A 12,855-nucleotide genomic window follows, 5' to 3' on the forward strand; every position below is an offset into this window, starting at 1 on the left:
GACCTGTTTCTACAATAGAAATATGTTTGCTTAATGGTTCTAACAAACTAATTACCATTTCTATTTATTGGGTAAATGAGTAAATGGGAAAAATTAAATTAAACTTTGTCTAGTTTTTCAGTTTTTATTTAGAATATGGACTATATTGCATCTTTTTGATTTCTTTGGGGAATTTGTGGGAAAAAAAGGGTTCAGTCAATCCCTCCCCCCCCACCCCCCTTTTTTTTTGTTTTTTTGTTTAAGGGTAAAATTATATATTTCAGGGATACACAGAGATAATAAAAATACTCCTGGAGCAAGGAGCAAACAAGGAATGTGAGGATGACTTTGGAATTACGCCTTTGTTTGTTGCTGCTCAGTACGGAAAGCTGGAGAGTTTAAGAATACTTGTATCCTATGGTAATTGTCATCATTCATCCAGCCTCACTGTTTTTAAACTTGCACCACATTGTCAGCAGATACAATTTGGTTCTACTTCTGTATTTCATAATTCCATCTTAATTATTTAAATCTTGTTATTTCAGTAATTTGATCTACTTTTCATCAAGTGATATTAAGAAATAGGAAATCAAACCCATGAAAAGGTTAAAGACCAGATTTCACAGTCTTGCTAATAACTCTCAGTACCAGTACATAGGTGGTCTGATTTTGATGACATTACTCCTGTATTAGGATATTGTTCAGGCAAAGTGAAGATACCTCTCTCTGGTCCTAAAGCAACAGCAATAGTTTCATTCACATAATCAACGTTTTCTATGTCTAAGTGCATGTGTCCTTACAATCAAAATTAAATGAATAACTATTAAACCTAAGGGTGCCTTAACCTAACCAGAGAAATCTTACTAACTTGTCTATCAATACCTGTGGGACAATATCTCAAAAAAATGATTGCAAACAAAATATCACCTAGCCCATTGCCTTTCCTCCAGCACATTTATCTGTTGTTTATCTGCCATGCTGCTCTTTTGGGGAGTTGGAATGGTGCCCCCCAGTCTCATGAGAATGTCCTCTCCTTTTATGACAGGAGAAGAAAACTACATGTAAAGCTAATTTTTAGGACTGTACATATAAGCAATGAATGTGATTTATAGTTCTGCTTCTTACATTTTTTTTTATTATTAGGATACAGTGTACTGCAAGTAATTTGCAGGATTATGAACCTACAGTTTGTCAGTAAAGCAAGATCATTGGCATATTGAATAATGTCAGTGTCCTTTATATGGAGAAAGTATTTTTCCTGTGTAGTATGTTATTTTAGTTCAGTTTTATTAGTGCAGCATAGATAATAAATATCTAAGGATTTAATATTTTGCTGCACTGCATTTTTCAGTATTTTGTGATTAACCTAAAAATAGAGCGAACAATGTAAAGCACTGTGTCCTCATCAGACCCTTGGGCTAATCTAAGGAAAGTATACACACAAAACTCTACTGTGTTTTGAAAATAAGTTAATTCTTTCTTAAGAACCATAAGCCATACTTACAGAACTTAAGAAGGTCATTGGAACACTGTGCTAATATGTATAAGCATTTACAGTTTAAAAAGTTAGCAGCAAGCTAGTAAGTGTTTTTCATTATTACAGTGGAAAAGAGTTGCATGGTGAAGTCATTTTGTGCAAAGCAATTACTAATTAACACTAATTTGTTGTTTATTTTGTGCTGTGCCATGATGGTGATGTATCATGTGAAGTACTGGCTTCTTTGTCAGGTGCAAACATCAACTGTCAAGCCAAGGACAGAGCCACTCCTCTGTTGATTGCTGTACAGGAAGGCCATGCCAAATGCGTGGAGCTGTTGTTATCCGAAGGGGCCGATCCAAATCTCTATTGTAATGAGGAAGAATGGCAGTTACCTATTCACGCAGCAGCTGAAATGGGCCACAAGAAGTAGGTGATGAAAAAATACCCTCAACTGAAAGATTCTGGTAATAAAACCTAACCGACAAAGAGAATGTCCAGCTTTAAAAGGAAGAAAAATAAGTTGTCGAGCTGACCTGTAGTTTAGAATTCTTAATCCTTTTTGCATTTTAAAGGTCTGGTAGTATTCGCCGTGAAGCGATCAATGGTTCTGAATTCAGCATCTACTCTGGGCCTGATCCCTTTCCTAATCAGCTTAGAGGGGTTTCCAGAAAGGGAATAACTGCCGAATCAGGTACAATTCACAGAGCAGGCATATTACTTTTTCATTTTAAACTATAAATAACAATAGCATATGCTTCATACGTGGCTTGAACGGCTCCTAATTAGCATTATAGTCCTGACCATGAAGCAGCAGAAGGAACCATACGCAAACAATGAATTAGCTGAAGCAGCCAGAAAATCAAAGCCACAAAGCAGCTCCTGTAATCCTTGTAAAATGCGTTCATAGCTTTGCCCCATCCCAATGAAATAAGTGGCTTTTGCAGCAGAAAACCAAGGGTGGCAAGAAATCCGCGGAGAGGCAGGCCCCCTTGGAGAAGCATCCCTCAGGAACCCTATGATTTGCCCATGTGTGACAGCACTTAAAATCAAAGATATTGAAGGAAGGGGGTACCAACTGCAATGGTATTCGTGTGGATGCTTGATCCTTAATCATTAGCACAAGGAGCTCCTCGGCTGATTGTCGCTGAAGTTTGTGCCTCAACCTGAGGCCTCTCCCCAGCTGCTGAGGAGGAGGTCAGGCTGTAGTAGATATCAGAGCTGTTTTTTCTTCAGCTTTCTCGGAAGTGAGAGATGGGTTGGCAAAGCTGTCAGTACTAGAAATGTCTTTCAATCAAACGCTGCCTTCGTTGCTTTTGCGACACTACGTAGCTTGCAATCTGGGCGGCATCGATAGCTTCTGCTGGCAAAGGAACTGGTGTTTGTCCACTAATCCCTGTTGGCTGGGAAGGATGTGGGTCAAAGGCGTGAGTTATGAGAGAGCGCGATTTTTCTGCTTCGGGCTCTCGGTGAGTGCTGTTGAGCAGAAATGAATGTTCATTTTTGTCCGCAACTCGCATGTTCAGTTCACCCCCAAACTTCACAGATCTAAGTGAGCGCCACAGGCAGGCTGTATTGCTGTAAAAGGGACTGTTGGATAACCTGAAGGAGCCGTCTCTGGTTTGGTTAGACTATGTTTGTTGCTAACCCACTGGGGATTCAGAGGCGTTTAAAGCTGTGTGCAGCAATACCGTTTGTACAGCCAGTGACGATGAAAATCAATGGCAAAGCTGGCTATGTTTGTTGTGATCGGATGTATGGAATGGTGAATGCTGTTCTCTTAAGCAAACTCCACAGTGAAAAAAGTAGGTAGGCTTTTCTTCTTAAGTGGCCATGAGCTTACAAGAAATGACCAGAAAATTAAAATGGAACTGTTTGATAAGTATACCTCACAAATAAACAGTGATTTTAAATATTTGCAGTATACTGGAGCTGCTCATACCGCTTACCGATCGGATCTGTGACAGAGGAAAAGACAAAGTGAGCCCTGTGTATTCAGCGATTTATGGCGGTAATAAGGAGTGCTTGGAAATGTTACTTCAGCAAGGCTACAGTGCGGACGCTCAGAAGTGTCTCACCTTTGGCTGCAGATCGCCCATGTGCATGGTTTTCCAAAAAGAGTACGTACACCTCTTGTCTTCTGAAGTTATTCGCAACTGTGTTGGCATGTATTTGTTTCCCTTTTCTGAACAGGCAGAGCTGCCCTGCCCTCCTTCCTCTGCTCTTGAGATGACAGAGTTAAACCTGAAGTACCTGAGTGACGTGCGGGGTTTGRGTCACGTGCGTGAGCTGCAGAACCTTGCTCAAAYGTCCTTTGGGAAGCCTGGCTCTTTGAAGAGGAGTCTTGTAGAACATAATTGCAGTCTGGTTTTCTTGCTTTCAAAAGGCCTTATCAACCCATCTCTGTCTTCTGGGAACTTGACTTGATGCTGTAATTGAATCAAATGGACTCTTAATTAGCTAGATTCTTTTCAGTGAGGTTGGGTTATTAGAAAATACTGATTTACTTTCTCTATATGCCAGTGTTGTGCACGAAAACAAAGCTATCTAAGTTTCAGACTTACTTTTATAACTTAAAGTCCCCTCTCACCTGTGTTCATACCTGCCTTGTTTAATTATTCTTGGAACAGGACTACCATGCCATGACAACAGAATTATTAGATCAATGCAATAACTGTAATGAGGACTTGAAAATTGAATGATAAATCCTTTTAGATCATGGCCCATGTCATTTTATGCATGGCATGTGATAATGCACCTATAATTGTCGAGGAAAAACAATAAAGTATAAAAACCTTGCTCACAAATATACGTATATACATATGGTGGGTCAGCATGCTGCCCTCATGTCCTTATTGTTGACTTTTTCTTTAGTAATGAAGTTTCCCATTCCTAATGCTATAGGTATTAATTCATAGAGAAGTATAGCATTATTCTAAAAAAATCTAGATATTAATATCTCTGAGCTCTCCTTGTCCTCCTCTCAAACTAGTTCGATGTATAAAATATTATTCAATGGACTGAATACTGCCACAGCTCAGATCAGGATGGAGGATCAAATCTCATTCACATTCACTCTTGGAAGTTTTGAGTTTTGCATACTGTAAAGAGCTATAATGTCAACATGGTTATAGATTTTAGTTGAGACTTGAGTGCACTTACCTGATACTGCTTTATGCCTTAGAACAACAGAGACATTGAGAACTTTCACATGGTAGAGAATATATTTGAAAAAACAATTTTTTTTTTGTCTTCAGCTAATTGCTGTCTTTAATATTTTGCTAGAATGAAAGTTAGGTCCTCCTTTATAGACAGTCCTCCTCRTGAATACTATGCAAAGTAATGTTATGTGGCTAGTGTGCTTCAATTAGGAAAATACCTTCATTAGATTCTAGACAGATTCTAACAGAATGTTTCATGCACTTGGATCAAAATTTCTTGCTTGTGTGCTGCCATTTAGGTTCATGAATTTTTGGTAGCAGTCAGTATAGTTCATTCCCCATTTAAAAAAAACCCAACCAAACAAAAAATGGTTATCCAGTTGATCCAAAAACATAGTTCTTAGGGCTAGCTTACATCTCTGAGTCCCGATTTCATTTTCTCATTCTTATGGCATTTTCCACACGTGACCTGCTCTGATTTCCTTTATTTAAGGAAGATGCACCAAATTAAGCAACATTTTAACAGTTCTTAGATTCCCAAAGATTATCTGTTAATCTTTTTAGCCAAAATACTAACATTTAAAGTATGTACCTCTGTGACCTGATTCCTATAACCAGTTGAGGCTTGAGCACAGTAGGCACTTGTAGAGGCTATTTGAGAAATCTCTTTGAATGGGAAAAGCCTGTTCTCATTAAAAATGGTGGTCTTGAGGTGGTATACTTTTTTCCCTGGGTGAAATTGTTGAAGGAATTAACATGTCTGGGATATTCTTCACTGAAGTTATCAATTGCCTTTGAACATTTGTTTGAGGATGTAGATACAGGGTATGTATTGATCTCCAATGTTGAAGGATATATAAAGCCCTCGTAAATAAGTATGTTTGAATATATATGTTTGTAATGTGAACACATTTCACTCATAAATATTCTTGAACTACATGCTAGTAACTAATAGGATAGCACATTCTTATGTTGGCTGAGGAAATTTTTTAAAACTTTACTGAATGTGCGCCATCAACCTAGGAATGGTACCAGAATTTTAATAAATAACTTGCCAGTTTCATAACTGTCTGAAAGAGGAAAAAACTGCAGCAATATTTATCCTACTTCAGCTAAAAGGGCTTATTTCAAGGGAGGAAATCAGCAAGGACACAATGTGTTTTTGGTTTTTTTTAATAGTGAAGCATGTCCCTGTGACTGTGCCTATTATAGCCTAATGTTTCTGTGGTCGGGCTGCAAATGATTTTGAATTGCTTTAGGCAGGAACTCATCCAGATCCCAGACTGCGCATGTGAAATCACGCATCTGGATAATAGGCAGAATGTGCTCTACCATGTCTCCTATAAATTATGTATAAGGTTTGCAGTGAAACAGTGCCTAGGGTTTATTATTACTGATTTTCATTGCAAACTCCTAGAAAGTGCCTTTAAAAATCCTTGGACATCATGTTCTGTCCCATTCTTAGTATCCAATAAAATAACTAGGAAAGGAAGCAGACCTGATAACTGTACTAAAAATGTGCTATAAATGAGTCAAGTAGCTTCAAAATCACTTCATAGAAGTGATGTGCAAACAAACTATTAACTAAAAAGGAATACGTAAATTGTTGGTCATAATTTCAGCCATTATCATATTACAATTAATACAGAATAATCAACAAAATGTTGAAATACAACTTATCACTAATTGCAATGAGGGCAAAGAAAACCAAATTACTTTGACAATATCTTTATACCTTTAAACGAAAAAGGAATCTGAGTTACTGTGTGAGCTGGAATAGACTATGGGGATTCAGTGGTCTTGTGAACGTGTATATGTCTTTGTAGTCTGTAGGTTGGATTAAAATGGAGGGTAGAAATAGTACTTAATATTGTGAGCTCTTGCTTGACAGCTCTTGAGTGTTTAAACACTGTCACTTTTATTGCATCCTGCAAAGCGTATTACAGTAAAACACTTTTGCATCTAAAATAAGCACTTTAAAATGTTTCTAATAGTTCTGTGGGTTGCAGAGCCTCCCACAAATAGAGCTGAATGCAAACCTGAAGAATGTTCCCACTATTAGGGTAGGCCCTGACTTCTGAGATGCAGCGTTTTGGTATTTTCACCTAGTTGTTCATCTAATGCACGTGGCATATGTTTAAGGTGAAATCTATCCAAGTAGGCATTGTGTTTTCCATTTAAAATAAGCCTGCGGCAGATTAGTGTTGTGGTAATATGCAAATATAGATGTTTGCTAGTAAATGGTGACTCTGGGTTGTTTCTATTAATGATGAGGGAAAAGGCTTGCTTTAAAGAGCTGGAAGTTAGTGCAGCTCCACCTCCCTGCTGTCCCTCTCGGGCCCCAGACGAGCATCGCTTGGTGGCGGCGCGGAGGCAAAGAACTGAAAGAGCAGGACGGCTCCTCGGGTCGTCCGTGCGGAGCCGCTTGAAACGGCGCAAAGACGACCGTACGGTTTCCCCAACTGTCTACGCTTGTCCTCTCCGTGGCTGGTGCACTACGTTTGGTTGTGCCACACTGCATCAGCAGCTCTCCTCATAAAACTTATTTAGATGAGGTTCATGATTAATGGTCTCCAGCTGTTTCTGTTACCACAGATTTTTCAGAGCAGGGGAAAAAAAAAGAGCAAATGTGTTGAGTGTGAGCACTGAGGACTCCTACAGGAGCTTTATGTTTTAAGCTGATGCTTTATGGAGACAGTTGCGGTCCCGAGGGTTTAGTGGGGCGGGGGTTGTTGGTAACAGAAATTTGCTGTCCTGGTGGTCCTTAGTAGAACTGAAATGGCCGATGTTTTCTGTGACATGCTAACGAGATGTGCTGTTCTTTGTATGCTGTTCATAGGTTTTTTGATTTAATCGATGTTCTCCTCAACTATGGGATCACCCTCCTTGGGATTAATTTAGGATATTGCCTGTACCACGGGAAGTTTCCTTTGTTTCGACGCTTCTTGAAGTTGGGCTGCTGGTTGCCTTCTGAGGACCAGCTGCCGGAGTTTGTAAGTTATGCAGTGAAAGCACACGAGCAGTACAAGGAGTGGCTGCCTTATCTGCTGTTGGCTGGTTTTAATCCACTGAATTTACTCTGCAAGTTGTGGTAAGAAGATCATATTATCTTGTTTTTTTAAATAGCGCCTGCTAATTTGCAAGCCTGTTGCTAGTCTTGTTCAACAAGGGCTTCCAAAGGATAGTCCGTGATAATTAGCTGCCATGATCTGGAGCAGAGAAGGTCTTGGAAGGTCTGAAGTGAAAGATGTGTGGGTAAAGGCTGCATTCGGTAAGACAGTTTCCTTCCCTGTTGGAGGAAGAAAGGCAGAGTGAGAACTGTTTTCTCCCTGCCCTGGCAAAAGGCATCCTTATCCATTTTGACACCACGCATCTCTTATTAGCCCCCAAATTTTGTTTAAACTTGAGTGCGCATGTCCAATACAGTAATTGTAAGAAGGATTTCAAATGCCAGGAAAGAGGTCAGAAGAGGTGGGAAACAAAGGTAGGGTGAAGCTGGGCCAAGGTTAGGAGGGGAGGAACTGGATGCAGTTAGAGACTGTGTAAAACCAAAATGATGCGGCAGAACTACCGGTCTGATTTTTGTATTCTTCTCCACGTAAATAACCTCTTGGCGATTGTTTTATACTTAATAGGATTACACTATAGCATAAAACTTGCACTTAAAATTGTAAAGTATTTTCTTGTGTGTTTTTGCTATCCATGCAAAAGATGCTTAGACTGATTTCCCTATTTATGAGCTTTTAACAGAATATTTTGCAATGTATAACCTCATTACGTGTATTACTTAACATGAGGAAAGGAGCAGGAGTTTAAGATTTACTTAGTTTTAAATATCAATTTATGTTTCAGCAGCTGTTCAGATAGCATAGCTAATTTGTYATGCTATTTGTAGTGTTAACTGCACTCCTTTTTGTTTTAGTGACATTCTGTTATTTGTTAACATCCGTGTCTTTCTAAGCAGTAGTCAGAGCATACTGTACTTAGAGCTCGGTATATCTGTGATTCTGTAGATCATTTTATACGTAGAAGACTGAGTGTGATTACAAGAGTAAGCMTACTATAAAATTGCAATGCATTAAGTAGACTAATCTTGCTATACRTTTTTTCATATGTAATGCTTTTAAATATCTTATGTAATCCACAGTGCTTTTAGAAAGAATGCTTGCTTTGTTTAAATGTCTGCTTTTTAGACTAGTGCTCATCATAGCATAATCTACAAGATTGAAGTTAAACGTAGAAAAACATCAATATTAACTATTTCCTCCTGGAAAATAACAAGAAAATAACAGCAAATTACATTTGCACATGTTGTTGATTGTGTCTGGCTCGTTGTGCAGAACAGTTGTATAATCATACATTGGTCAATCTAGTGCATTGACAATTCTAACTACTAGTGGCAAAGCAAAATCTCCAGACTGTTAAAGAAAGCTAGGCAACCAGAAATCTCTCCTCTGTGTTTTTCAGTAAATGTAGAAATGAAATCAAACATGACATCTCTTAATGTTGAAAAACAAAATAAGAATTAAAAAAAAAAAACTAGAAAGGATGTAAAATACCCTTTGGCATGAATCTCTTGAAAAAAGCACGTGTACTAAAAAYTCCTRTTGTCCTATTTTTCTGTGTTTAGAGCTTTTGGTTTTCTGTTCAGGTAAAATTTCAGGAGTGTATGCATCTAGCTAGGAAGTTATTCTGTGAAACTGCATGGCTTTTCATCATACGTAATACTAAAACAGTTACTTATACCTGCTGTGCTACCCACTTACCCAGTTAAGGTGGTGTTAAAAGTTCTTCAGTTGTTGTAAAGATTTGAAATGCAAATCATACTGATTTCTGAATATGCGCAAATGCAACCTCTGGGAAAGGAGCATTAGAAACACTCGTGAATTCTATGTTGATTTAAAAAAAAAAAAAAGTAGCTATATATTTGTGGTATGACTTTTTCTCCAAATGTGATGGAAAAGCTTATAATGCCCTGGTAACAGGAGACCTCATTAAAATTTAGATGGAAATGGGACAAGAAATTAATGGAGAGGAGAATTCTACCTATTACTGAGGCTTATAAATTTCAGAGCAGTCTAACTGTTCCAGTCTAACTTCTAAAAAGTAATGGAGGAAGATATAATTGCATTGGTAAAGGGTTATGCTGTCAAAATTACTTTGGATTTCTTTGGTGGTTTTCTGTTTCTGTGCTTAGGATGTAGATGGTTAAGGATTTGTTAGAAATAATAAAACTTTCTATATATTTTTCCCATTGTAATTTTTATGCTATTGTACAAAATTATATAACTTATGGGAGTTTTTTGTTATGTAGGATTTATTCCGTCAACGAGGATGCTCTTAATTTTGTTCTGGAGTTCACGAACTGGAAGAGACTTCCTCCAGCTGTAGAACGAAACCTTTCAGACTACAAAGAGAGCTCCACTTGGATTCCAAACAGTCATTTTGGTAAGCAGCACCACTGGAGGAAAAAAAACCCTCTGTGTATACCTGTTCCCAGGATGGAAGTGGGAAATGGCTCTTTGTGCTAATGCATGATGGCAACAGAAGGTCAAATAGTCAATAGAAATTGCATGTCCAGATACAAGGAGCAAACATAGTAGTTACTTACAGAAAAGAAAAAAAAAAAACATATTTGAATGAATTTCACCCATTGTATTGTTCAATTCATCGTGTGCGTTTCAAGCAGGTATTTTTAATATGGACTAACATCTCCACGTTAAGTTAATGTGTGTGCCATATTAAATGCTATGCAAAGTAACTGAGACACTCTTTTAAGAGCCCCCATAAGGTTGAAGGCAACAGGATTGTGCCATTATAAACCAGTCTGTGCAAATATGCATATGAACACATGCTCGAAGTGCAATTCTAAGAGCTTTGATGGGGTGAGGAACTAGAAGACTGTGGACTGGCCTTGCTCTTTATTTTCTATCCTTTATAATCAAGTGGAGTTGACAACTGTTATGGAAGCGTTCTAGAAGCTGAAGGAATTTAGACAGAACTTGTGTACTCTTAAGGGTGGAAAAGCAAAATTAGGGCAGTGAATGTAAGTTAGTACTTTACCTTCCTAAAATGATTTGTTGAGCTTCTTGGAAGGTTTAAGGGAAGATGATGAATATTATTTGCTTACATTTTCTTGACAATATTCCACTGACTTTGTTTATTAGTTTTTGAATTTGATTTATATTTCCAATGAAGTGTCCATCCTGCTCTGTGAGCATTTGAGAGTGATTATGATAATTCATACGGTTTGTATTTTAATAAATATCTACAAATCTAGCAGTTTATTGTCATTCCTATAATCAAAATGTGGTCAGTCAAAAAAAAAATTCAATAACTGATGATCCCTGAGCACCTGTATCTGCCGTGTTCACCCTCCAGAAAAGCAAACTTAACATATAGACTTTGCAACATGACCTATGTATTATGTTATTGAGAAATTATGTTCAAATGTCTTACTCAATTTTAAATAAAATTTTCTTTGAAAGGGGCTGTAGTAATTTTTAAAAATGCCTACATTGTGTTAATGTTATTTAATAAGACTTTCTTTGGAATATTATATTTAATACTAACTAGCATATCTTTTTTGGAGTGAAACAAGGTTTTACTTGGGGAAATTTATTTTCCTTTGCTATTAGTAAATATACTTGTGCTGTAATAGTGGCTAAGGTCCTTGTACTCAATTTTCTTCCACTTTTTTAGGTAAAAATCTAACTCTGTTTATGATATAGGACAATTAACTGTTATGAATGTGTGTATCCTAAATTTAGTTTAGGACAAAGTAATGTGGTAGATATGTTGTTGTTTTTGTATTTTGCAGATGTGGTAAGAAACATTTGAAGAGTAAGGCTTCCACTTGAACACAAAAAAACAGTTCTTTACTGTGAAAGTGATTGAACACTGGAATAGGTTGCCCAGAGAGGTTGTGCAGTCTCCATCCTTTTGGAGATATTCCAAACCTGGCTGGATCTATGTCCAGCTGGGCAACCTGCTGTAGGTGACCCTGCTTGAGCAGGGGTGGGGTTGGACCAGATGATCTCCAGAGGTCCCTTCCAACCCCAACTGTTCTGCAGTTATATGTACATTCATTTTGCTTTGTGTGCAAGTCCTTCTCTTTGCTAGCTAAAAGCTGTGAGATAGATCTGCAGTTAACATCTTTTTAAAAAAATGTGTTTGTATTTCTGGAATGCTAAGTCCATTTTAATAGTAACTAAGTGTTGCTTGCTTAAGGAAAGCTTGTGGCTTGTAGGCGCTGGAGTACTTGCACAAAGAACAGAGTTCAGCTAGGGTTTGAAAGTAGGCCGGGGTCCCAAGTTAGATTGGAATGTTACTTTCTGTGCTCAGAAAGGGGGCAATCAAGCTATAGTGGTAGGCAATGGTAAAATATTTCAGAGATGTGATTTCTGAGTTTGCAGTAGCTATTTAGGGCATTTATCAGTGGCATTACTAATTGACAGACTTTCCGTCTTAAAATCTGTGTGTGGTGGTGGTGGTTTTTTGTTTGTTTGTTTGTTTTTCCCCTCGCGGGCAATAAGGGCCCTGTAAATCTTTGTGGTACAATGCAAAGAAGCTGCTCTGGAATCTGCACTGCTTCTGTTTTGGTTCTTCATCAAGCTGCCTGCAAGTGGACTCTGATCTTTTCCATAGGAGACACCACGTTGCTTCCCTGTGTGTTCTGCGCTCTGTTTCGCAATGGCCTTTGCCTATTCTCCTGCCGGAAACAGCAGCCAGGTTGATTCAGGGGAGTGTGAGGGTAAAAGGTGGCATAATAAGCTAATACATGTTTTTAGAAAGTTTTAAGCTTTTTCCCTGAACCTCTGCAATACTGTGGAAAACAAGTTTTGCTTTAAGAAGCTACTGAGCTGAATGAGTTCATTTTTTCTTGCTGTGGGGCTTTTCTTCAGGAGAAGGGGGCTGTATTCTTAGAGCAAAGGCAAAAGAGTGAATCTTGTCCCTTTGTATGCAGGGTAACTTYGGAGCTGTACGGTACTGTTCTTTCCAAGGTGATATCAACCTGTGGAAGGTTTCAGTGCAACCACAAACTTCTTTTCTGCCTCTGTATTGAAAAGGTCTGTGTTTAGTRACTTGCTATCTATGCAGTCTTCAGCGTACGCTATTATCATATTAAATAGCAAGTACACACCAGAAGAGTCTTCCAAGAAAGCAAATTCTGCTTCATTCCAAAGGAGGGTTTGCAACATAAAATACACTGTTGAAAATATAAATACTATGATTGAA

The 12,855-nt window shown here is 38.2% G+C and overlaps 1 protein-coding gene across 1 annotated transcript; it reads left to right on the top strand.

Moving 5' to 3' along the window:
• Nucleotides 1–263: 263 nt before the first annotated feature.
• Nucleotides 264–11,098, top strand: LOC112964220 (ankyrin repeat and SOCS box protein 3-like; the record flags this gene model as incomplete). The annotated part of the gene is made up of 5 exons (XM_026062000.1): nucleotides 264–399; nucleotides 1,708–1,885; nucleotides 3,379–3,576; nucleotides 7,457–7,708; nucleotides 9,932–11,098. Coding segments are annotated over 5 exons (981 nt in total), but the record flags the coding sequence as incomplete, so codon positions are not given.
• Nucleotides 11,099–12,855: the final 1,757 nt, after the last annotated feature.

The sequence above is a fragment of the Apteryx rowi genome, unplaced genomic scaffold (genome assembly GCF_003343035.1).
Source record: "Apteryx rowi isolate R43461 unplaced genomic scaffold, aptRow1 scaffold_1895, whole genome shotgun sequence".
NCBI classification, from domain to species: domain Eukaryota; kingdom Metazoa; phylum Chordata; class Aves; order Apterygiformes; family Apterygidae; genus Apteryx; species Apteryx rowi.